The sequence below is a fragment of the Danio aesculapii genome, chromosome 1 (genome assembly GCF_903798145.1).
Source record: "Danio aesculapii chromosome 1, fDanAes4.1, whole genome shotgun sequence".
NCBI lineage: Eukaryota > Metazoa > Chordata > Actinopteri > Cypriniformes > Danionidae > Danio > Danio aesculapii.
Genome location: NC_079435.1, coordinates 3,510,726 through 3,537,716, shown reverse-complemented (window position 1 = coordinate 3,537,716; position 26,991 = coordinate 3,510,726). Strand labels below are relative to the sequence as shown.

At 35.1% G+C, this 26,991-nt stretch overlaps 1 protein-coding gene across 1 annotated transcript; it reads left to right on the top strand.

Annotated features, from left to right (window-relative positions):
• Positions 1 to 6,260: 6,260 nt before the first annotated feature.
• On the top strand, positions 6,261 to 21,619 carry LOC130223064 (GTPase IMAP family member 4-like). Its single transcript, XM_056455764.1, has 2 exons — positions 6,261 to 6,289; positions 18,837 to 21,619. The coding sequence occupies exon 2, from the start codon at positions 18,839 to 18,841 to the stop codon at positions 19,469 to 19,471; it is 633 nt and encodes a 210-aa protein (XP_056311739.1). The 5' UTR covers positions 6,261 to 6,289; positions 18,837 to 18,838; the 3' UTR covers positions 19,472 to 21,619.
• Positions 21,620 to 26,991: the final 5,372 nt, after the last annotated feature.

The window sequence follows — 26,991 nt, the reverse complement described above, 5'->3', positions numbered from 1 at the left end:
GCTATTTTAAAGACTGAAAAATCCGCTCTGTACTGTGGCGCATGGTCTAACAGGGTTGAGCTTATTCTCTTAATGAGTTCTGGGTGTGTTTTGAGAATAAACCAATCAGAGTCTCATCTCCCATTCCCTTTAGGAGTCAATTGTGTCGCGTCATGGCGCATTTGCTATTTACATGGCGGACTTTGTAAGGGGAAAAACTGAACGCTTCACTAGTAAGAAAACAGTCAAACAGAGCATCTGCAGCTCGAGAATGAGAGATGAGCCTCCTCATTCTTTACTTTCACTTTCTTTCATGGATAAGAAAACGTGTTGTACGCACAGACATGCATTAGTCTACATAATTAATTCCGTTTTGTTAAGCGCAAAGATTTGTTTCAAAACTATTTCTAAATTCAGTTCTAATTTCCAGCAAACTAATAAATAAACAATAATAACAAAGCGCGTTCAAAAACTGAGTTATATCCAAATACTACAGTGGCCGAGAAAGCTTAACACGCTGGAATTACAAAAAAACACCAGCAAATAAAGAAACGATCTTAATCAATTTGACAGCACACGTGTTGCAAATTCTCACAACACAAAACAACAGAAGAAACACACAGCAAATTGGTCCCAACACAAACAACTGAAGAACGACGCTGCAAATTGGTCCCAACACAAAACAACTGAAGAAACACGCTGCAAATTGGTCACAACACAAACAACTGAAGAAACACGCTGCAAATTGGTCCCAACACAAAACAACTGAAGAAACACGCTGCAAATTGGTCACAACACAAACAACTGAAGAAACGCTGCAAATTGGTCACAACACAAACAACTGAAGAAACGCTGCAAATTGGTCACAACACAAACAACTGAAGAAACACGCTGCAAATTGGTCCCAACACAAAACAACTGAAGAAACACGCTGCAAATTGGTCCCAACACAAACAACTGAAGAAACACGCTGCAAATTGGTCCCAACACAAAACAACTGAAGAAACACGCTGCGAATTGGTCACAAACAAGGGAAGAAACCGCTGCAAATTGGTCACAAACAACTGAAGAAACCACTGCAAATTGGTCACAACACAAAACAACTGAAGAAACACACAGCAAATTGGTCACAAACAAGGGAAGAAACCGCTGCAAATTGGTCCCAACACAAAACAACTGAAGAAACACGCTGCAAATTGGTCACAACACAAAGAACTGAAGAAACACGCTGCAAATTGGTCACAACACAAAGAACTGAAGAAACACGCTGCAAATTGGTCACAACACAAAGAACTGAAGAAACACGCTGCAAATTGGTCACAACACAAAGAACTGAAGAAACACGCTGCAAATTGGTCCCAACACAAACAACTGAAGAAACGCTGCAAATTGGTCACAACCCAAAGAACTGAAGAAACACGCTGCAAATTGGTCACAACCCAAAGAACTGAAGAAACACGCTGCAAATTGGTCACAACACAAAGAACTGAAGAAACACGCTGCAAATTGGTCACAAACAAGGAAAGAAACCGCTGTAAATTGGTCACAACACAAAACAACTGAAGAAACACGCTGCAAATTGGACACAACACAAAACAACTGAAGAAACCACTGCAAATTGGTCACAACACAAAACAACTGAAGAAACACACAGCAAATTGGTCACAAACAAGGGAAGAAACCGCTGCAAATTGGTCACAAACAAGGGAAGAAACCGCTGCAAATTGGTCACAAACAAGGGAAGAAACCACTGCAAATTGGTCACAAACAACTGAAGAAACCACTGCAAATTGGTCACAACACAAAACAACTGAAGAAACACACAGCAAATTGGTCACAACACAAACAACTGAAGAAACACACAGCAAATTGGTCACAAACAAGGGAAGAAACCGCTGCAAATTGGTCACAACACAAAACAACTGAAGAAACACGCTGAAAATTGGTCACAACACAAAACAACTGAAGAAACACGCTGCAAATTGGTCACAACACAAAGAACTGAAGAAACACGCTGCAAATTGGTCACAACACAAAACAACTGAAGAAACACGCTGAAAATTGGTCACAACACAAACAACTGAAGAACGGCGCTGCAAATGGGTCACAAACAAGGGAAGAAACCGCTGCAAAATGGTCACAAACAAGGGAAGAAACCGCTGCAAAATGGTCACAAACAACTGAAGAAACCGCTGCAAATTGGTCACAACACAAAACAACTGAAGAAACACGCTGCAAATTGGTCACAACACAAACAACTGAAGAACGACGCTGCAAATTGGTCACAAACAAGGGAAGAAACCGCTGCAAATTGGTCACAAACAAGGGAAGAAACCGCTGCAAATTGGTCACAAACAAGGGAAGAAACCACTGCAAATTGGTCACAACACAAAACAACTGAAGAAACACACAGCAAATTGGTCACAAACAAGGGAAGAAACCACTGCAAATTGGTCACAACACAAAAGAACTGAAGAAACACACAGCAAATTGGTCACAATCAGGGCTTTAACTTCACCAGCCAATGTGGCTAGTAGTTTTCATCATTACTAGTCACTCACCATTTTCACAAGCCACAATTTTATTGTTGGGAAAATATTTTTTATACACATAAATATGCTAAAATGACTTAATTTAGATTTTGCGTCATCTCCTCATGCATTTCACTTTTTGTGTGTCGTGTTGTGTATGAGCTTGCTGAATAATCATGAGCAAATGGGTCATGGTTTCAAAGTATTACAATTAGTTTTTATTTTTACATAATTTCAGAGCTCAAAATGAAGGATTTACCACATTTATCTCTGACCACACCAAACATAAACAATGAATTATTTTTAGCCACAAATTTTAAATGTGACAAAGCTCTGTCCTGGCTAATGGTCCCAGATCACCAGTTAACTACACAAAATGGGGAGTTAATCTCCCATTAAAGCAATGTTATTGTAAAAAAATGAAAATTAAACCATATTAACGCAAAAGAAAGCAGGTAAAAAAACATACCGTGTGATAATGAAGGAATGATCACACACACACACACACACACGGATAATGTTAGACCCATAAATAATCTGTTCAAAGTATGGTTAAAGCAAAAGCAACTGGCGCTGCTTACAATAAGTCAACTCTGGATATCTTGAAAGCAGCAGGACTGTGTGTGCATGTTCATCACTTTTTGTCTAGTCTATTTGAAAGAGAACCAATCGCATCAGGTGTGTTTCTAGACACAGTTGTTTCATGAAAGGAAACCGGAGCGCACACGTGTCATCACCTCAGCTGTTAGCGCGAGTGATTATCCTCTCATTCTGTATTCACCTGCTTTGTTCGCACGAAGTTGCGAACGCAATTATTTTTGTCAGTCATGTTGCTTCTCAATTCTAAGATCGCCTTTGCATGCGTATTGGACAATCCTTATTGTCGAACCCTCCTTTTAAGAATTATTATCTGGAAAAATTATTTTCAACCAGCCAAAGTGGCTAGTGGCAGTGTATGTCTTACCAGCCTGATCTCACGAGAAAACGTAAGTATTTTACGTTTTGTCAGTTTAGTGGCTAATTCATTCGTACGAATTTGTACAATTTTAAAAAGGAGGTGTGGCACTTAACTCCACCCCTAAACCAAACCGTCATTAGGGGAAGAGCAAATCATACTAAATTTTACGAATTAGATCGTAGGAATTCATACGAATTAGCCACTAAATCAAAAAGTTACGAATTGCCGTGAGATCGTCGAAATCTACCTGCATTTGGCGGGTGTTAATGTAAAGCCCTGGTCACAACACAAACAACTGAAGAAAGACGCTGCAAATTGGTCACAACACAAACACCTGAAGAAACGCTGCAAATTGGTCACAACACAAACAACTGAAGAAACATGCTGCAAATTGGTCCCAACACAAAACAACTGAAGAAAGACGCTGCAAATTGGTCACAACACAAACAACTGAAGAACGACGCTGCAAATTGGTCCCAACACAAAACAACTGAAGAAACACGCTGCAAATTGGTCCCAACACAAACAACTGAAGAAACGCTGCAAATTGGTCACAACACAAACAACTGAAGAAACACACAGCAAATTGGTCACAAAATTGCTTCATTCCACTGTGGCAAAAGCAGATTAATAAAGCAACTAAGCCGAAAAGAAAATGAATGAATGAACTCAGTGATTGGGTTTAGCGAAGTTACGACAATCCAACATTTTATTTTTAGATTTTTTAGATATTTACTATAAACTAGAAAAGTATTTTTTTCATGTGAAAAAGAAACATGCCAGCAGAAATAAATCCTCCTTCCAGCATCAGAAGCGAATCACTGAAGTACTGTAGATGTACTGATGTACTATCAGATCTGTGAAGAGAATCATTTCCTTCCATCAGAGAACCAGTAAAAGCAACCGGATTTCTGAGCACTGATGAGATTTTATCTTTAAAGTATCGAACACTTTCCTTATAAGGACGATAAAAACAACAACATTAAAGAACGTTAAAGGACTTGTGTTAATACAATATCATTAATTTTCCACTTCTATGGTCAACATAACGTTTGTGACATTATTAATCATAAAAAACAACAACAGAAGAAATAAAACACAAACTGACATCTACAAACGCTTTGACTTTATAATTAAACCTGTACGGATGACAGGTGGACAAATCTAAACCTGTTTTTATTTAAAACAAATATAAATACACATATAATAAATAATAATGCTAATAATAATGCTAATAATAATGCTAATAATAATAATACTAATAATACTAATAATACTACTACTAATAATAATAAGAATAATAATAATAATAACCAATATATACCAAGGCAAATTGTCATGAATAAACTGAAAAAGCCCCCCGACATGAAGCATGGAGGCAGAGGTTTTTATATTTATGTAGAAAATAATCATTTTAGTAACATTTGAATCCTTTAATTCTTTTGATCTGTAAAGATATTTGTGTATTGCTGTAGATCCTGTGTGTATTAAACAATGTGTAAGCATTTAGACCCGCATAGGTGCATAACTAACTGGACTTTAGCACAGATTTAGTTGGTCAATGGCGTGGTCTATTTCGGCTCCTCAAACTAGCAACATGCCAACAATGTGCCTTAACACACCTCCTCTATAGACCGGAACACCCATGAGTCTACAAAGTGGGGCAAATGCATTTGCTATTTAAACAACGTGGCAGAAAACGAGAAAATTACTGTTGCGCTGATTTCTCATAATCACAACAGAAAAGAAGAACAATGGCGTGTCAGTGTGTACATCACAATCACTCATCAAAACTGAAGATCAACTGACATCAAAACATTGCTTTGTGTCCACAGATTTCTACAGAATGTAAACAGGTTTGATATGTATGGATTTTCAGCACAGTCAGTGCGCTCCTGAAAAATCAGATAGGATGAAAGAAGGCAGTGTTTTTGGAAAAGAAATGAGACTTTATCATAAGAAAAATAAAGTAGGAAACACTGTAACATTTTTTTCTTGCTCTGTTAAACGTCACTTTTACACAACTGACAAATACTAAACCGATTTCTCAATAATCGTGTCTTCATTAACACGAGATAAATGAACAGTAGTAAAACTACAAACCGGTAAAACAAAAATGCTATAAATAAACGCAAACCTCTAAAAAAAGAAGTTTAGAATGTTCTTATTCTAAAAATGATGTCATTCATTCATTCTTTTCTTCCCTTTATTAATCAGGGGTCGCCACAGCGGAATGAACCGCCAAAAATTATGTCATTGTGTTCCAAAAATATCTTATAAAAATTTCCCTTTTTTCATCGTCAACATGAACATCATGTTTTGTTACGTTATTAATTTAAAAACAAACAAAAAACAACAACAGAAGAAATAAAAACATAAGAATAAACACAAACTGACTTTATTGACTTGATTAGTAATGATTAAACTGTATGGACGCAAGCAATGAGTGTTGAATGTTGTATTATTGTTTAAGCATGCACTCTAAAAAATGCTGGGTTATTTTAACCCAATTCTGGGTGCAATATGGACTAAACCAACTGCTGGGTTATTTTTTTTAAAACTAAATTAATAGGAGTAAACTGAACCCAATGTTTGAGTTGTTCAAATAACCCAGCATTTCTTAGAGTGTGACAAGATGTTTACAGAGATTAAAAAGCAAATATTATGGAGCCACTGCAAGCCACAGAATCAGGTGTCGAACACAACCAGCCAATAGGTAGCACGGGGATTCTGTTTCATTAGCATGAAGGAGTCTAAAAAGTTTCTGTTATGAATGATTCAGATGGAAAGACGCTGATCAGAAGCAGATCAGAATATAAAGGTAAGAATAAAACCATTATTTAACATATGTACACACACACACACACACACACACACACACACACACACACACACACACACACTCAGTTAGTAGAATATAATTTATTTTTAGTATAATACACTTGTTTCTAGTATTTGTACTACACTTTAAAAAATTAAATGACAAAAAGTCACAGCAATTATTGTTATTTAATGAATTAATTTAATTTAATTGAATTTTTGTTAAATAAAACAAATTATTGTGTGAGGTTATCTTTAAAATGAAGCATACTGTTTATATAAATTTAAAACCAAATAAGTGTCACTTATTTATTTTTTTTACATGTTTTCTCATATATTTAATTGTTTTCTTGATTTTCATTTTATCATTACAGACTGTATACATTTTTGTGCTTATAAAAAACAAATTCTTAAGCAAAAATAATCAGAATCAGAAAGAGCTTTATTGCCAGGTATGTTCACACATGTGAGAAATTTGCTTTCGTGACAGAGCTTCTACAGTGCAACAGGATTACAGAGACAGGACAAAAAACAGATAATAAATATATTAAAAAAAATACAAGTAGTGAATGCAAATATTAAATATTAATATTGAATGCAAATAAAAATATTAAGCAAAATTTAAAAACTTAAAAAACAGAATTGTTTTGTTATAAAAAAGTTTAAACTAATATAATTTTTATCATTTTGTGAGGAAAGCTGACTAGAAAAAAATAATATCAATAATAATTAATAATATAATAATTAATAATAATAATAATAATAATAATAATAATAATAATAATAATAATAATAATAATACTTAATAACATTAATTTTTATTAAATTAAAAACTTTTTTGCCAGCAACATTGCAGTTAGTTTGGTTATTTTTGTTTTTATAAAACATTACTTTAATGATTTGTGAACACTGATGCAGGCACATTTTCAAAAGCATTGCAGGATTTAAATAATTAATTATGAATATTTTACTGTAAATATCTTGTAATCACGTGAATCGTAAAAAGGGAAGATTCGAGTATGTAAATAAGATTACATTTTAGCAGCACTGACTACAAACTATGATTAATGCTAATATACGTAAAATTATAATTTAAGAAAAATATATTGAGAATTGAACCGAAAGGAACACTATTTAATAAATTAAGGAGAGTTTGAACTCAAAAATAAAAAGATTTTTGCTGCTTGTTCAAACTACGTATTTAAAAGAATAAGCTTAAAATGCTGAAACATTTTTAGGACAACTTAATTGTTTCACATTCAATCCATTTAAAATGATTAAGTTTGTTTGTTGGGCTAGGACAACATGAAGTAATTAGGATAACTTATTAATTTTTACCAATGTAAGTAGATTGAACGTAAAACAATTAAGTTGTTGATTGAACAATTAAGTGTTGATTCAACTCGTTTTAAATAAGTGCTTTGAACAAACAGCACATGATTTTTTGAATTAAAATGATTCATTTTGATTTCTCTCTAAAACAGTGAATATACCCGTTTAACTAGTATGCTTGAGGGATTTTCTTTTGGGTGTGACTACTGTAAACCTTTCAGCCGAAAACTCTTTTGTACATCATAACTGTACAGTGATTTACGAGAATTCCGAACATATTATTCTGCATTTCAGTTTGTGTGGCAAAGCAAAAATACAATCACCATCAAAACTACTGTAATTGCACATCACGGCTTAGTCAAGACAGCAACGTGTCAGAGATGATGATTTTCTCAGTGAAAAAAATGTTGAGAATGTGAAATGCAGGTATTCACACGATTACCCTGACAATCAACACACAAAAATACATATTTTACATTTAACCTGAAGCTGATCATCAAAGAAAGACTTTTCTGCAGATTATGCATGACTTTTTTTTCAGTTTCATCCGTCCAATAATAAAATAATTGACCATTTCAAGCATAAAATACCACATTTAGACAGTTTCTGTCAGATTTCAATGCTGTTTTCCAACATTAGCAGTAGAGCTATTAAACTGCACTGTGGAAAATCCTTAAATTAGCAGTTTTTCATATTTTGTGATTCATGTTTTTATTTTTCCCCATTTATTTCTGGTATTGAAGCTTTTTTCTGACAACTTTAAACCTTAAAAAGTTTAAAAAAGTGGCCTCTATGAACATTTGTAATAGTTTGCAGTGCTATATTGTCTGTGTTGGTGTTGTATATTACGCTACAGAAACCTTGTAATAAACTGCAGCACACTTTCTGTTATTCTACAGGATTATTTCTCCAAATATTATCTCTTATATTACTTCAAATGACTGAAATGTCAATAAAAGTCACTTGGTTAAACTGTAGAGTTGAATTTTCAACATCAAAAGTCGACAGAGCAGATTTCGACATCCCATAGTGCAATTCACAACCACAAATAAACACAAAACACACTAAAATACAGTTCAAGAGTTCACACTTAGCTGATGATTGATAATAAAGCTTGTTTGGCATGCTGTCCCGGGAGAGAGCGCTGAGCTTATAAGATCCTCGAGCCCTGGGCTTCCTTCCATTGCAGGGCGAGAGGGGAGTGTGAGCTCAGGTAGATCTCGATGACTCCCCCATTGCTTATTGTAGCCAAGTGTCAGATATGGATGCTGAAAGAGGTGTACTCAGAGCTTGGCTAAAAATATTTTGGATTAATTGTTTAGGGTGCTTGCTTTTGAACTGTGGGAGGAAACCAGAGGTCCCGGGAAAAACCCACGCGAGCACGGGGAGAACGAGCAAAACTCTGCACAGAAATGTCGCCTGGTTTCGCCTGGTTTTCGGCAGTCTTGATGTGAGGCAACAGTGCTAATCACTGGCCACCGTGTCGCCCGTTTGAAAGGAGGGAAAGTAGGGTTGGGTGGGTTCGGGGGAGGGGTTTTCTTCAAGACGAAGATATTGAGATGAGAAAACTCTGGTTATTTATAGCGAGTTAAGAATCGTCTGATAGGATAATTAGTCATGAGCTAATGCTGGAACAGCTGTGAACAATCATGATCATGTGATCCTCTTGAAATTTCAACTGTGCATTAACCCAGAGGTTCTCAAACTTTTCAGCCTGTGACCCCTAAAATAACAATGCCAGTGACTTGCGACCGAAAATTCCTCAGAGGTTATGGTAACACTTTATTTTGATGGTCCATTTGAGTATTAATAGACTGTCTGCCTAATATCTGTTGCTACTGCTCCTTCAACAGACATTTGACTATAAGAAACTTTTAAAGTGCATGTCAACTTACACTATCCCTAACCCCAACCTAACAGTCTACTTATAATCTAATGAGAATTAGTTGCAATGTAACTTAAATTCAACAAACGGACCATCAAAATAAAGTGTGACGGAGGTTATAAGTATTCAAACGTTGCACACAAAACATTAGTCCTATATAGACACGAGCATATTGACAACGCAAAACAGTGCCACAGTCTAACAACCATATAATTTTTGTAGTCATTTAATAATTTGTTTAATATTAACCTCAACTAAAAAGACTATTCTTGGTTTAATATTGCAGACCGTCACCTAGGGTTGGGTATCGTTTGGGGTTATTTCGATACCGGTGCTAAATCGATACTTTTAAAACGGTACCGGTGCCAAAACGGTGCTTAAACTGATACTTTTGAGCTACAAAATTATGGTGGATGACTTTAGAAAAATGAATATATTTCCTTTGATCATTTTTTGGTTAGCTTGAGTTTAAGATTTGCATTATGAAATTACATTAGCTTCCTACTAACCTGTGGAAAAGCTGTCAGCAAAATACTGAACTCCTTTTTTCTAAGGTTTGGGCTTGTGACTGTGTTTACATGGTTATTAGTAATCTAATGATTTGCCTTAATCTGAAAAAGACAATAATATGATCACGGTGTTTACATGAGTTGCTTTTTGAATGTTCCTTTCATGATCCTCTCTTACATGTTATAGTACATAGATCGATTAATGTCAATGGGTCACCAGGCTATCCATAATTCCTCCAGAGTTTCAAGTAATTTCAGGTGTTTCATTTAAAATTTTTTGACTTTAACTGAAAAAATTAATTTTTTCGACTTTAATAGATGTGAACGCGATCATGCGTGTTGATCTGAAGAGAGTCACTCTCGCTCACCGAATGCACCGTACTGCATGCATTGTGTGCGTGAGTCCGTTCCCTAAGTAACAAAAAAAATAGACCTAGTGCTGAAACGATATCTTCTTTTGTGTTTAACTGAAGAAAGAAACTCGTAAAGGATGAGAAAATGATGACTGAACACATTTTGATTAGTTTAAAGCAACGAAAGTTTTCCAAAATGTCTAGTAAAGTCGACTACTTGAGTTTACAGTAGGAAAAACAAACACAGAAGTCAATGGTTACAGGTTTTCAGCATTATTCAAAATATCTTCCTTAGTGTTCAATGTAATAAAGACACATAAATATTTATTAAAGAAACTCAGTGTTTAAACAAATAAAGGGAGAGTAAATGATGAGAGAATTTTCATTTTAGCAAGAACTATCCCTTTATTTAGGATTTGCTCATAAATTATTGGTGGGCATCTGCGGATATAACTGAGCTTTAAATTCTAAGAAATGTTCAGAGTATTTACAGGAGATGATTCCCTTTAACCCAAATATTTGCCTTTTCATCCATCATGTTTGTAGTTTGTTTACACTTTTCACTCTCACTTTGTAGTTCTAATCGAATTCACGTACTACGCGCAATGTATTATGGGCAATATCAGCGGTTAGAATGTGGATGCTTCTACACTTCGAGTTTTTACCGGAAATAATAAACCATACCGGAACCTCTGGCATACTCTTTTCAACATCCTACGATTTGGGACATACTAATTCTACTTTCAAATACTATTTAGGATGGATAGTATGCCAATTGGGACGCAGCAAATGGTTACAGCATTATTCAAAATATCTTCCTTAGTGTTCAAATGTAATAAAGAAACTCTTAAATGTTTAAACAAGTTAATGGAGAGTAAATGATGAGAGAATTTTCATTTTAGCATGAACTACCCCTTTATTCAGGATTTGTTCATATTGGTGTGTATATGTGGATATAACTGAGCTGTGAATTCTGAGAAATGTTCAGAGAATAACAGGAGTTGACTCCCTTTAACCCAAATAGTTGCCTTTTCATTCGTTCATTCTGGACTCTCAGGCGATGTCATTTTAATATCCATAAACCACTGAGTTCCATAGTAGGAAAAACAAATACTATGGAAGTCAATGGTTTACAACATTTTTCAAAATATCTTCTTTTGCGTTCAACAGAAGAACGATATTCGTAAAGGTTTGAAACAAGTAAAGGATGAGTAAATGAGAGAATTTTCATTTTTGCCTGAACTATCCCTTTAGGATAAACTGTACTCATAAATTATTGGTGTGCGTGTGCGGGTGTAAGTGAGCTTTTTAAAGCTGCGGATTCCAAGAAATGTTCCAAGAGTATTACAGGAGATGACTCCCTTTAACCCAAATATTTGCCTTTTTATTAGTTCATTCTGCACTCTCAGGCGATGTCATTTGAACATCTAAAAGGCATCGTTTGGACACTTTACTGAATGGGATGTTAATTCAACTAATGCTGTTTAATTTCACCTCTTGTACACATTTTGATTAGTTTAAAGCAACGAAAGTTTTCCAAAATGTCTAGTAAAGTCGACTACTTGAGATTACAGTAGGAAAAACAAATACAATGAAAGTCAATGGTTACAGTTTTTCAGCATTTTTCAAAATATCTTCCTTAGTGTTCAATGTATTAAAGAAACTCCTAAATGTTTTAGTAAAGGGAGAGTAAATAAGTGTTCAATGTAATAAAGAAACTCTTAAATGTTTAAACAAGTAAAGGGAGAGTAGATGATGAGAGAATTTTAATTTTTGCGTGAACTACCCCTTTATTTAGGATTTGCTCACAAATTATTGGTGTGCGTCTGTGGATCTCGAGTTTTATAAGCTTTGTATCTAATGGGATGTTCACATCAGATGTGGCTTGCGCAAACAGATCACAATATTTCCACGTAAATGAACTTTTTGAGTTCACTCACATCTTAGCGTCAAACTGACATCATCTGTCTGCCCGTCAACATTCTGACTAAAACAAACACTGATCTCAACAACGGACAACCAAAAGCAATTAAACTTAGAGCTAGTCAGTCTTGTTTTTTAATATGCTAAAAATGCTGTGTTTTCATCCTCCTGGCTGAATATCTGCCTCAGGTTTTATCTGAGACTGTGACTGAAAATGGTTCCTGTTTATCATGTTAATGTTTGCATTTTTTGATTCTGCTTGTAATTAGCAAGTAATTGAATTATTCATTCATTTTCCTTCGGTTTAGTCCTTTTATTAATCAGGGGTCACCACAGTGGAATGAACCGCCAACTATTCCACCTTATGTTTTATGCAGTGGATGCCCTTCCAGCAGAAACCCAGTACTAGGAAACACCCATACATTCTCACATGCACACACAGACTCATACACCACAGGCAATTTAGTTCATCCCATTTCACCCCACGCCAACACGGTGAAAACATGCAAACTCCACACAGAAACACCAGCTGGTCCAGCCAGACTTGAACCAGCGACCTTCTGAGCCACCGTGCCACCCCAGAAAATAAATTTGTATGACATTAAAAGATTCTAATATTGCTGAAGGATTAGAAACCTCCAACACAGTGGATCCATGATGTCCTCTTCTTCCTAAAATTAGACTTTCTGGAGGTTCATCTAAGCAGTTTGAGGAAAAAATTGGGAAAATATATCCAAGATCATGTTTTATTGCCAGATATTCACACACCAATCAAGGCTTAGCAACCGTAGCAATGCGCAGGAGGCCTGTCAAGCTTGAGCGACGAAAACAAGCCAAATCGTTGTGCATATGGATTGTGCAAATCTGATATCCGGTATCCTAAAAGTTTGGACGGGGTGGTGGGATATTTTCCCTTTTCAAAACCTAAAACCCAAGTGGAGAAGTGCCAGCGTGGATCAAGCTCTGTAAGGGGTGCTAAAGGAGCGGGGTTAAGTTAGTTTGTTTTCGATATTCCTGACACATTCAGTGATAGACAGAAATAACTCACACACCTCTTACCCTAAACGGATCTAAACTGTGTTTTACTACAAAAATACAAAGCAGGTTGTGTTTCCCTGCTGTCTTTTTACTTTTTCTCCGCTCTATATTATGAACACTAAGCCATTTAAGCCTTCGCCATAGTAGTCATACTAATAGCAGTAGTAGCATCCATGTTTCCATTAGTTTCAAGCAGAGGTGGAAAGAGTAATAAAATCTTCTACTCAAGTAAAAGTACTGTTACTTACAAAATGTTTTACTTAAGTAGAAGTAAAGTTACATGTCTATAAATCTACTAAAGTAAAAAAATAACTCATTAAGAATGTACTCATGAGTAAAAAGTAAAGAGTAACTTTCTCAAAAGGAACAAGACAATATAAACCTCCAATTAGTTGTTTTTTCATCTGTATAAGTAACTTTAAAAATTAAAAACCAGTAACAAAAAATATATAATTATGTAAAATATCTTACAGATTATCCTATTTAACAATGTATACAAATTCTAATGCAACATCTGCTGTGTTAGCTAAATGGGCTATATGCGCATGGACTTTTAGCCAGGCAGCCCTATGGCTTCCGGTGAACTGTCTTTTTCAAAATTGTCACGTTAGAGATCTGATTTCTTTAAAAATCAGCGATCTTCACTGCCGGTTAGATCTACGATAGGAAGTGGGTCTCAGATGGGACAAGAAGCACTACATTAAACTCAACCCCCCCCCCCCCCCCCCCCCCCCCCTCCAAGCCATGTCTTTAAAATATGACAGTTTATTTGACCCCAGTATTTCGGTTGTTGCTAGATCGGATACAGTTGCGGCCGGAAGTTAACAGGAATTATCTATATTATTTATTAGATTTCACATTTGTTGTATTTTATTAACGTCTACCCCCACCCCAACCCAACTGTCACAGTAAGGTAAAAACAGTAGTTGTATTGAGTATTATTTATGCTATCTATTACATTACCCAATAAATTGTATTTTTAACGCCTACCCCCACCCTAAATTAAAATTATTGCTTTACAGTGTCATAAAAAATGCTGCTATATTGATGTGCATATCGCACATCCGGCCGGCCGAGTACCCGATCTAGACTTTACCCAGTATTTTCAATGGAATATCTGGCTAGCCAGTTGCTACCGACGGCGCTAGTGGTTACACCATCTTTCATCTCATTTTACGCTTGAACAACTAAATGAATGCTTAAGTCTATTTAACTGAATGTATTGTAACATCAACATCGATGCTGTAAAAACAACCTTGAGAAATCGAAAATAGTCACATTAGGCTTTCACTGGGAGTTTATCGTTGGCTTTAAAACTCTAACTGTGCATAGAGCCCACCGTGCATGAACAATTTTGCTCCAAGTCCCCGTTAATATCTAATCTTTGTGCTAACGAACATTAGCAATGTTACGAACACAGTTGGGCAAGTTACTTCCAAAATGTAATACAATGTATATTAAAAGTTACTGTCATTTCTTCTCTCTCTCTCTCTCTCTCTCTCTCTCTCTCTCTCTCTCTCTCTATATATATATATATATATATATATATATATATATACACATATATATATATACACACACACACATATATATATATATATATATATATATATATATATATATATATATATATATATATATATATATACATATACATATATGTATATATATATATATATATATATATATATATATATATACATATACATATATATATATATATATATATATATATATATATATATATATATATATATATAGCTTTGCATGTATGGCAATGACTGTATACCAACCTTAATCACTTCTGGGGATGGGGTCTTATTACAGTAAAAGGTAGCAATTTTATTTTACCCAATATATCGTTGATAATATCCACTGATTTTTATATAGTTAATCAAATGAACTTAAACTATTAAAAATGCAGCAAACATTTGTTTTGGCCCAAACTACAAAAGCAAACAAATTGAAAACAGTTTTAGTATTGGTTTTGCTTAAGTTGCATACTAGTTTGATCATGTATAAATGTCATTATAACTATATTGTATAAATATTATTACAAAGGCCTACATCATGCTGACAATCAAAAACTAAATGACATGATATAACAGGCGATTGTCCCCTGAATGCACCTGAAAAGACACGAATGACACGTCTCATAAAGCTTGAGAAGCATACAGTTCTTCATGATATATATATAATTGGTAAAATAAAGAGTTACACGTTAAGGAGACACTAAACAACATTTGATACATTTACTGCGGGCTCTGGTGCAGATGAAAAGAAAGATAGATAGATAGAAAGATAGATAGGTAACTAGAACAGACAGAGATAAGGTGTGCTGGATATTAATGGATGCAGCTGGTAGGCAAATGCCTGCGAGTTGCTTCTGCGCTGCGCACGCGCTGCTTCAGCTCACATTGCGCGTGCGATGGGAAAAAAGTCTCCCCGCATCCATCGCGATCTTTATCATTTCATGTGCGCATCGCTTTTTTTTCCGCACAGTAATGATCTTTATATCGCGGATCAAGTGCAGTGAAATGTTTCAGACAACACGCGCAAGCCGCGTCAATCAAAACAACTAGCTGTAACAACTTTTATAGCAGGAAAAAAACAAATACTATGGAAGTCAACTGATGCAGCTTTCCAGCATTCCTACAAAAATCTTATTTTGTGTTCAACATGAGGAAGAGAATCAAACATGTTTCGGCTTTTTACAAGCAAAGGGCGAGTAAGTGACGGAAGAAGTCAGTTTAGGGCTTTAAGCTGCCATGGCAACCATATCCAACGCACACTGTGGGATATGCGCTACTAAGAGTAGGAAATATGTCAGTGTAAGAGATTTATAGGTTAGTCTAACAAGTGCAAACAATACATTAAACAACGGATTGAAAATGCTTTTATACTAAGCATTTTAAATTGTCCATGTGTTATTTATTTATTTTCTGCATCAAAAAGTTCCATATTACACCCATAAGGGCACAGGCATGGGTAAAATTAATAATGAGCCATATACAGTAGCTTACCTTGTCATTGCTGGGGTTGACAGGCATTTTGCTGATAAACTTTCTAAACTCCCGCAGTGATAAACCCAACTCCAGCAACAGTAAATAGATAGGTTTACCGGCGCTGATTTTTCTCACGCTTGCTGCTGCTGCAATGACGTGGTTTCCGGGCGCGATTTCCTTTTTCTTTTTCCGTTGCATTTCTTTATATATATTTACTTTTTACTCAGTAACGGATATGATTTAAAATGTAACGAAGTACAATACTTTAGGCAAACCATACTTAAGTAAAAGTAAAATTACAGATTTTAAACTACTCTAAGTACAAATTCTCAAAAAAAAAAAAAAAACTACTTATGTACAGTAACGTGAGTAAATGTATTTCGTTACTTTCCACCTCTGGTTTCAAGCTACGAATATTAGAAATTACAAATCAACAGAACAAAACAGAGATGTGGTCACAAACTGAGCACTTGCGATCAATATACTTCACCTGCAGCTGTTTTTGAGTAATGTCCATGTCAGAGCTACAATTCACTGATGTTTTCGTCAGTCTTTTGGAGATTTAATCATTGGTTACGTTATAGCGGGTTAATGTCTGCTTTTATATTTGGTGTCGGATTCATATTTGCTGGTAGGGAAAATCTATTTGTTCTAAATCTATGTAAAGTTTGATTTGCATTTCAATTTATTTATTTTTTCCACCGAACTGCAAATTAGAATAGAAACGGTATAAAGAGCACACAAACATACTGACAGCTATAGGCACTGTACATTGTTATAGGTCAGTGATGCTAATATTCGGCACAAATCCATCAGTTTCGCCTTTCTGGCTGTTCTTTCTATGAATGAACTATGTAAAAGCACTGTCCATGCGTGTTTCCTTGTCCGTTAGTAACGCTATATTTCATAGCACAATAGTCTATCAGGCTTTTTGGCTAAAAATAGGGAAATCCCGGTTTAATTTGTTATTATTAGATTATTTTACTACTGCTGTGCATGAACTAAGCTGTTGAATGATTAGCGTATGAGGCGGCTAGGCTAACCTAGCTTCAATTTTGATTAAGTTATTTTCTAATCGGTTGTGTATTAAGTCGTCAATATACCCCTGTAATGCATACTGCAGTCCTTTTTTGTCTATCACCGGCGCATACATGATATTGTCATAGACGTGCCAGGCATGAAAGCTTGACAGGCGTAGCAACAGTAACTAAGGAGGGCGGGGCTTAGCGAAGGGTCAGTTGATTCTTTTCCTTTCCAAAGTAGAGTGTATCGTGTGATACAGATTGTACAATTGTAGCTTTTGTTAAGCCACATTTTTATAGACCTCTTTACTTGCTGGTGTGTCTTCTGTTTTTTTATGTATTTACTTGATTGATTGATACTATTTATACTTTTTAAAATATACTGTTCTAAAATTCATAAATAAAATAATAAAGACAATAAAAAATAACATTAAAGATTAAGTAAAAAGCAAGCAGAGTTTATTAATAAAACAAAAGCGCACTGCGCTACTTTTCTGTTATTTTTTAATGTAAATGCACTTGATGGCTGTGTGCCCTGCTGAAAAATCCAGCTTAAACCAGCCTAGCTGGTTTTAGCTGGTTGACCAGCCTGGTTTTAGAGGGGTTTTGGCCATTTCCAGGCTGGTTTCCAGCTATTTCCAGCCTGGTCTTAGCTGGTCAGGCTGGGAGATGACCAGCTAAAACCAGCTTGACCAGCCTAGGCAGGCTGGGAGCCCAGCCAAAGCCAGCTATGTCCAGCTTAAACCAGGCTGGTCAGGCTGATTTTAGCTGGATTTAGCTGGTCATTTTCCAGCCTGACCAGCTAAGACCAGGCTGGAAATAGCTGGAAACCAGCCTGGAAATGGCCAAAACCCCTCTAAAACCAGGCTGGTCAACCAGCTAAAACCAGCCAACCAGCCTAGGCTGGTTTAAGCTGGATTTTTCAGCAGGGTGAGCATTAAGGCTTGTACACACTGGGACACTTTTCGTTCACATTTATCCTCAGCGTTTTGAGACATTTTTCTGCATTGAAACCCAGGTGTTTTCATTGTCGTTGAGCAGATTAGAGAAAAGGGAAATGAAACTCACCAGCAAATACAAATTTGCTCTTCTCCAGTGCCGTGCACAGACTCTTAAATTCGTTTGTAAGATCAGGCTGGTTTTGCACACTTGTTTACACAACTAAACTGCAAAACATGACAACAAAAACAACAAGGCAGCTAGATTATCACATGACCAAATATGTTTCTCAAAATAAAAACATCTACGGGACGCTTCACACAGAATGTGTTTTTCTTTCCAATGCGCTGCTTCTATTAATAAACAAGTAAACAAGAGCGCAAAACACATAAAAATTTCCCGTTTTGGGTTGACAAATGTCTAATTTGAAAAGTGCCAGGTCAAAGGTTAAATCACCTGTTATAAAGTTGTCATCTATCTAGTTTCTTATTCTGTCATCCACATATTTAACCGAGTGTCCATCTGTGTTTTACCTCCTCAAGACATGTCAGAGCTCAGGATTGTGTTGGTGTGTGAAAGCGGAGCTGGGAAGAGCTCATCAGGAAACACCATCCCGAGAGAAAAAGTGTTTGATGAAGAATTATCTGATGAATCTGTGACCGAGAAATGGCAGAAACACCAGCAGGAGGTGAGCGATCAAATCATCTCCATCATCGACACTCCAGAACTGTGTTATACGCTAATAAATGAAGAAGAAGTGAAGAAAGAAATGGAGAAATGCATTGGGATGTCAGCTCCAGCACTAGCTGAACAGTTTAAAGATGGACATCATGTCTTCAACAACACCGATGAAGAAAACAGATCTCAGGTCAGTGTACTGCTGGAGAATGAAGAAGAGTGTTGCAGTAATGAGCTGCTGATGGAGGCTCAGAAGAGCATGCATTTCTCATCGATGACCGGGGCTCAGAAAGCGGTGTTTGTGGGAGCAGGTCTACTTGGTGGAGCCGTTGGAGGAGCAGGAGCTGTAGCTGTGGTTCAAGCCGCCGTGGCTTTAGCAGTCGTTCCTGTGGCTTTTATCGCTGCAGGAGTCGCCATCATGGCCGACGGAGCTGCTCTGGCTCTCATAGATGCACTAAAAGGATGCAAGAGGAGCAGAGATAAAGACAACGGCAAATAAAGATTATGAGGACTGTAGTGTTGGGGGTGATGCTTCACAAATAAGGTGCATTGGAATTGTTGTAAGTTTTGCCTTGTTTAGAGTTCAATTCTGTTCATCTTTATTTCTACTGCACCTTTTATAATGTAGATTGTGCCAAAGCAGCTTAATATAAATGAAAAAAGAGAGTAAAAGCCATAATATTTCAGATTGTGGAACATTCCAGCAATTCAGGCAGGGATGAGAGTAGTGCACAATGCTGGTGTAGTTTTAGATGGGTTAGATGAGACAGGTTTAATACAGTTTAGTATAAATGTCACAGTTGAAATTCAATTCAGACTAACTATACCATTCCACTCAATCAGGGCCGGATTAACCAATGGGCATTATGGGCACAGGCCCAGGGGCCCGTGTGAACTTGGGGCCATTGCGAGGGGAAAAAATGCAGATTTTGGAGTGTCTATTTAGGCTAAGTGCAAATAGCGCGCCTTGTTGGAATAGGCTAGTTGAGTGATTCTCGCCCATCACTGTTTGATCGACAGAGACAACATAACTAAAGAGCGCAACCAACAGCAGCGTGAGCGGCGTAGTTTGTGAAGTGCATGGCAACATGTTTTGACGTGATGGATTATGAACTCAATTCAAATCCAGCATCAGATGAACCAACACAATCTCACGGCAATTTGTAACTTTTTGATTTAGTGGCTAATTCGTACGAATTCGTACGATCTAATTCGTACGATTTAGTACGATTTGCTCATCCGCCAATGACGGTTGGGTTTAGGGGTGGGGTTAGGTGCCACGCCTCCTTTTTAAAATCGTACAATTTCGTATGACTGAACTCGTACGAATTCGTACGAATTAGCCACTAAACTGTCAAAACGTAAAATACTTACGTTTTCTCGTGAGATCAGGCTGGATGAACACGTTCTTTTTTTTCCCACTACATATCAGGTTTTGCCTACTCTTCATCACGAGGAAGACAAGTAGGAATCAATAATAAGTGTGTGTATTATAGAAGACTCATAGAACTGAACTGGATTGGTGAGGTGTTATATCCAAATCATATGCATTATAAGTTTGTCGAAGTTACACATTAAAAATACCTTTAAATATATATTTTAGTACTGCTTCTGTGAACTTGAACAAGTACTGAAAATTAAAATCCATTAATTTCCACTAGTTGCATTAGTATTTTTTTAAAGTGTGCTTTAAATGCTTTAAAAATAGGTTACATCTTTGTAGACTAGAAATATATGTACTGTATATCATTTATTTAAAAAATGCGGGCAAAACATTTTATATTAATTTTATTTTTAAAATATTATATTATTCTTATTTTTTTAAATTCAACCATAGGGATGCAGCCAGGTAGGGGGCCTACAAGACATTGTGCCCAGGGCCCTCTGAATTCTTAATCCGGGCCTGCACTGAATGACAATAAGGCTCAACTTGGCTTGACTTGAATCTGCCATTGACATGATGGATATTCAATAAGGTCAGGCACAAAAATCACGTTTTCCCATGCCTTTTCAGTGCTAGCCCTTGAACTATAAACAAGACAAAACTTTCATGTGGGAAAATCTTTTTTTTTTTTTACATAATAATCTTTTTTTTTGTGTGTGTGTGTAGCTCAGGGGTGCCAAAACTCATCTTAGCTCAGGGGCCACATGGAGGAAAATCTATTTCCAAGTGGGCTGGATCGTTAAAATTGTGGAAAATATGTAAAATTTTATTAGTATATGAAATGATTGCTAATAAAATTTTACATATTTTTAATTCTAATAGTTGGAAAGTGTGTAAATAGTCAAGAGCATGGAGTTACAGTAAAATACATTCACTTAGTAGCATTGAAACGGAACTAACACACATATCACTAGGATTAAGTTTAGCCAGGTTGTGAACCAGCTCTGGAGCAGGCTAGCTGCAAAGAATTCAGAGAATTCAAAGAACATTCAGCCAGGATAGCCTCAAAATCCGCTTAATCTTACTTTTGTGCAATGCCCCTCTGGATGACAACATAATACCTAAACAATAAAGGAATGAAATGACAACATAATACCTAAACATAAGACGAAACAAACTCAGGGGTATACTATAAGAGATGTGATTAAACTGATAACAAACAGGGTTGTTGCTAGATCGGATATGGTTGCGGCCGGAAGTTAACAAGAATTATTTATATATATATATATATATATATATATATATATATATATATATATATATATATATATATATATATATATATATATATATATATATATATATATATATATATATATATATTATTTATTTTATTTTATATATTTTTTAAATTTTCCTTTTATTGTATTTTAATAACGTCTACCCCCACCCCAACCCTAAACCCAGCTATCACAGTGAAAACAGTAGTTGTACCAAGTATTATTTATGCTATCTTTTAAATTACCTAATAAATTGTATTTTTTAACGTCTACCCCTACCCCTACCCCAACCCTAAACCCAACCGTCACAGTACTGTAAAAACATTAATTATTGTTATAGTGTCATTAAAACAAATGCTGCTTTATTGATGTGTATATTGCACTTCGGGCCGGCTGCGTATACGATCTAGACTTTACCCCACAGGCGAGTTGGATCTCCCACAACGACAACTTCAATTTTAAAACATATGGTGTTATAATACCGTCAATGACGCTTGGGTTTAGAGGTGTGATCGGGTGCCACGTCTTCTTTTTAAAATTTTACATTTTGTACGACTTAACTCATACAAACTAGCCACTAAACTTACAAAACGTAAAATAGTTCGATTTCCTCAAGAGAACGCCTCAGTGTGGTATGGCAGAGCATAGATGTGGTCTTTCTCTCTGAGAAGGCTGTCAAACTGAGGCGATTCAGGCTTCCGGATCAGATTAAATTAAAAGTTTGCAATTGCTGTTGCCATTCAGTGGACACAATTGAAACAGCGGTTTCTTTTATTGAAAAATGGCAGCTCATTTTTATACTTTACAGAATCATCTCGGGCCGTAGGTTTGACACGCCTGGTCTAGATGCTCATATTGTATTACTGTGGTATCACTATTTTGATGGACCGTATTGCAAATTGTGTTGACTATTAGTTCCATTGGAATATGTTAAAGGCAATATTAAGTGATACCATCAATTTATAATTTCTCAAAAATTCTGAATATGTGAGTTACTTAAAAGACAATGTAGGTTACCCTTTTATTAATTGACATTTCTTCTCTTGTCCCCGTGTTGGCACACAATGTGTACAATATTTACTCTTCTCACATATACTCTTGCATAAAAAAAACAGATTCCTAACCTCTGAAATAAATAAAATCTTCCATTATTCAGCGATGAAGAGTGTTTCAATTTTTTTTCATGCATCACATACTTCATTTAATCCAGGAAAGTGTTGTTTAAACTCAACTGTGCAGCAGGGGAATCTACTATTTCCCTCAATTGTCTTATTCACTTAACATCTACTTTTGGTTTACATATTAAATTTGACAAAAAAAAAAAAGATTTTATATTTTATTTTTTGTAAATTTTTGCAAACAAGCAAGCCCAGTCTGGATGCAAATTACACATTACTTCCCTAATAACTAAAGTAATTAAACATCACTTAAAAAAAAAGAAGTAACGCAAGATTGTATTGCATTTCTTTTAAAATTAGCTTTTTCCCTACACTGCTGCAGGATTTAATTACTCAAGGATGATTCTGATTATCAAACCGTACTCCTGTGCTGCTTCCAGAAAACATCTGAACAGGATATAATAATTAATAATTTAACCACGAGACTCCTGTTAAGCCCAGATTCTGACAAAATTAAACATTCGGAGAATCACACAGGTTAAATAAGAATAAAATGACGTTAATGAACACATCTTCCAGTCACTTTTTACATTTTAGTTGAAAACATCATTTGTATATCGATACTGCACATAACAGCATAAATATGACTTGCATAAAAATCTAAATATTTCTGTTATTTGCTTTCATATATATATATATATATGTATGTGTGTGTGTGTGTGTGTGTGTGTGTGTGTGTGTGTGTGTGTGTGTGTGTGTGTGTATATATATATATATACACACATATATACACACACACACACACACACACACACACACACACACACACACATATGTATATATATATATGAAAGATATGATATATATATATATATATATATATATATATATATATATATATATATATATATATATATATATATATATATATATACACAAATATATATATACATACGTACAGTTGAAGTCAAAATTATTTGCCCCCTGTTTATTTTTTCCCCAATTTCTGTTTAAAAGAGAGCAGATTTTTTTCCAAACACATTTGAAACACATTTCTAATCATAATAGTTTTAATAACTCATTTCTAATAACTGATTTATTTTATCTTTGTCATGATGACAGTAAATAATATTTTACTAGATATTCTTCAAGACACTTCTATACAGCTTAAAGTGACATTTAAAGGCTTAACTAGGTTAATTAGGTTAACTAGGCAGGTTAGGGTCATTAGGCAAGTTATTGTATAATGATGGTTTGTTCTGTAGACTATTGAAAAAAAAAATAGCTTAAAGGGGATAATAATATTGCCCTTAAAATGTTTTAAATTTTTTTTAAAAACTTTTATTTCTAAAAAGCTTTTATTCTAGCCAAAGTAAAACAAAGAGGACTTTCCCCAGAAGAATAAATATTATCAGACATTCTGTGAAAATTTCCTTGCTCTGTTAAACATCCTTTGGGAAATATTTAAAAAAAGAAAAAATAAATCTAAGGGGGGCTAATAATTCTGACTTCAACTGATTTGTCTGTGTTGGTGTTGTCTATTACGCTACAGAAACCTTGTAATAAACTGCAGCACATTTTCTGTTATTTTACGGACTTTATTTCTCCAGATATTCTTTCTTATATTACTTCAAACGACTAAAAAGTCACTTCATTAAACTGTAGAGTTGAATTTTCAACATCAAAATTGAACAGAGCAGAGATCAACATCCAATAATGCAACTCACAAACACAAATAAACACTAGTGAATCACAAAATACAGAAACTGTTCATTAACAGATATTATTTTAGTGTAAATGTCATGTTTAATGGAATATTAAGATGTTTTTTTTATTTATAAAATGTAATATTAATATAATATAATATAATATAATATAATATAATATAATATAATATAATATAATATAATATAATATATGCGACATGGTGGCTCAGTGGTTAGCATTGTCGCATCACAGCAAAAAGGTCACTGGTTCGAGTCCCAGCTGGGTTATTTAGTATTTCAGTGTGGAGTTTGCATGTTCTCCCCGTGTTGCCGTGTATTTCCTCCGGGTGCTCCGTTTTCCCCCACAGTCCAAACACAAGCGCTATAGGGGAATTGGATGAAATAAATTAGCCACTGTATGTGTGTGAATGAGAGTGTATGGGTGTTTCCCAGTGATGGGTTGCAGCTGGAAGGGCATCCACTGTGTAAAACATATGCTGGAATAGTTGGCGGTTCATTCCGCTGTGGTGACCCCTGATTAATGAATGAATGAATGAAAGAATTTGCATTTGTTGATATAAAATATGCACAGGAAAATAATCAAATGTATTAAATAACAATTTTCTAAAGCTGCTGATGCTAGAAGTGAGTTTAGCCTAACTGACGCATGCTATTTAAACCCACGCACACATGTTTAAATGCTTACAGTGTCCTTTATTGTGCTTCAGCAAAATCCCAAAGCGCAAATGATTTCTTGCATTAAGCTCACTTCAACACAATATATCCAGTTATTGACACGGTTCACTTAAGTAGGAGAATCCCAAAAGAGCTAAATCCTCACACTCACGGTTATAACAAAAACTGTATGCTTTCCAGCAAACAAACCTGCTAATTACCCAAGAGCTCTGAATAATATACTAGTGTCGCAGCGCCTCCCCGTGGATGACTACAGTCATAACACAATGACAGCTTTACAAATCATACGCAAATGTTTTATTAAAACAGAGAACTTGAAATTAGGAAAGTAGAATATGAATTTACATCAGTATAGTTAATATAATATTATGGAATTTTTACAATATGACTAGGCTCAGATTTCTACAGATTTTTAGTCCATCGAGTCTATGTATTTACTTGGGTAAATGTGTGTAACTTTATATTTAGTCAGTTTTTAAAATAATTTCACTAATATTATTGTGATATAATAATAATATTAAAATGTTGATATGATTTATTTACAATATTTACAATAATATACAGAGTTTTCAAATGATATGGTCTCCTATTATAGATCACCTGCCCTCACACGTGAGAGAAATTGTTTTGTGTGTCAATTAGATTTTTTTTAGAGGAGGGTTGTCGGAAGCTCACAGGGAATGGTCTTTTGTTGTTTATTTGTTATTTTTGATGTTATTATGTTGTTCTAATGTTCTTTTTTTCAAATGATTATACAAGATTGTGCGGTGATGTGGACCATATATATTATCTTGTTTTATGTGCCTTTCCAGAGACTATTTAATCACCAATATTAGTACTTATAGATGGTATGATGTTTCCTTTTTTTCTATTTATTGATTCATTTACTTATTTTCTTACTTTAAAGGATTGCTAATTTCTTATTTACTAATTTGTTTTGTAAAACTTGCCTATGTCTACTTGATTATGTCTGTAAAAGCACTTTGTACATTCATTTTGATAACCTTAAATAAACATGTTACAAATAACAGAATGGTTTAATTCTAAAAATGATGTCATCGTGTTCCAAAAATATCTTTTGAATATTTCCCTGGTTTATCGTCAACATAAACATCATGTTTTGTTACGTTATTAATTTAAAAACAAACAAAAAAACAACAACAGAAGCAGGAAAAACATAAGAATAAACACAAACTGACTTTATTCATAATAATTAAACCTGTATGGATGAAATAAATGAGTGTTGAATGTTGTACTTTTGTTTTAGCATGCACTCTAAAAAATGCTGGGTTATTTCAACCCAATTTTCGGTGCTATACGGACTAAACAACTCAATCTCACGGCAATTCGTAACTTTTTGATTTAGTGGCTAATTCGTATCAATTCGTACAATATAGTAAGATTTACTCATCACCCAATGATGGTTGGGTTTAGGGGTGGGGTTAGGTGCCACGCCTCCTTTTAAAAATCGTACATTTTCATACCACTGAACTCGAACGAATTCGTACGAATTAGCCACTAAACTGACAAAACATAAAATACTTACGTTTTCTTAAAAACAGTTATCGCCCCATGCCTGTATACAAACGGAATAAATACATATTTACACACACAGGCATGAAGGGAAAAAATTAGGCTTACATGTTGTAACTTAGTCATTCATTCATTCATTCATTCGTTCATTCATTCATTTATTTTCCTTCGGCTTATTGTTTATTTCAGAGGTTGCCACAGTGGAATGAACCGCCAACTGTTCCATCATATGTGGGAAACACCCATACACTCTTGCATTCACACACACTCATACACTACGGCCAATTTGATGTATTCACTTA

Excerpts from the sequence above, each read along its gene's own strand:
- LOC130223064 (XM_056455764.1), top strand. The coding sequence starts at position 18,839 with ATGTCAGAGCTCAGGATTGTGTTGGTGTGTGAAAGCGGAGCTGGGAAG.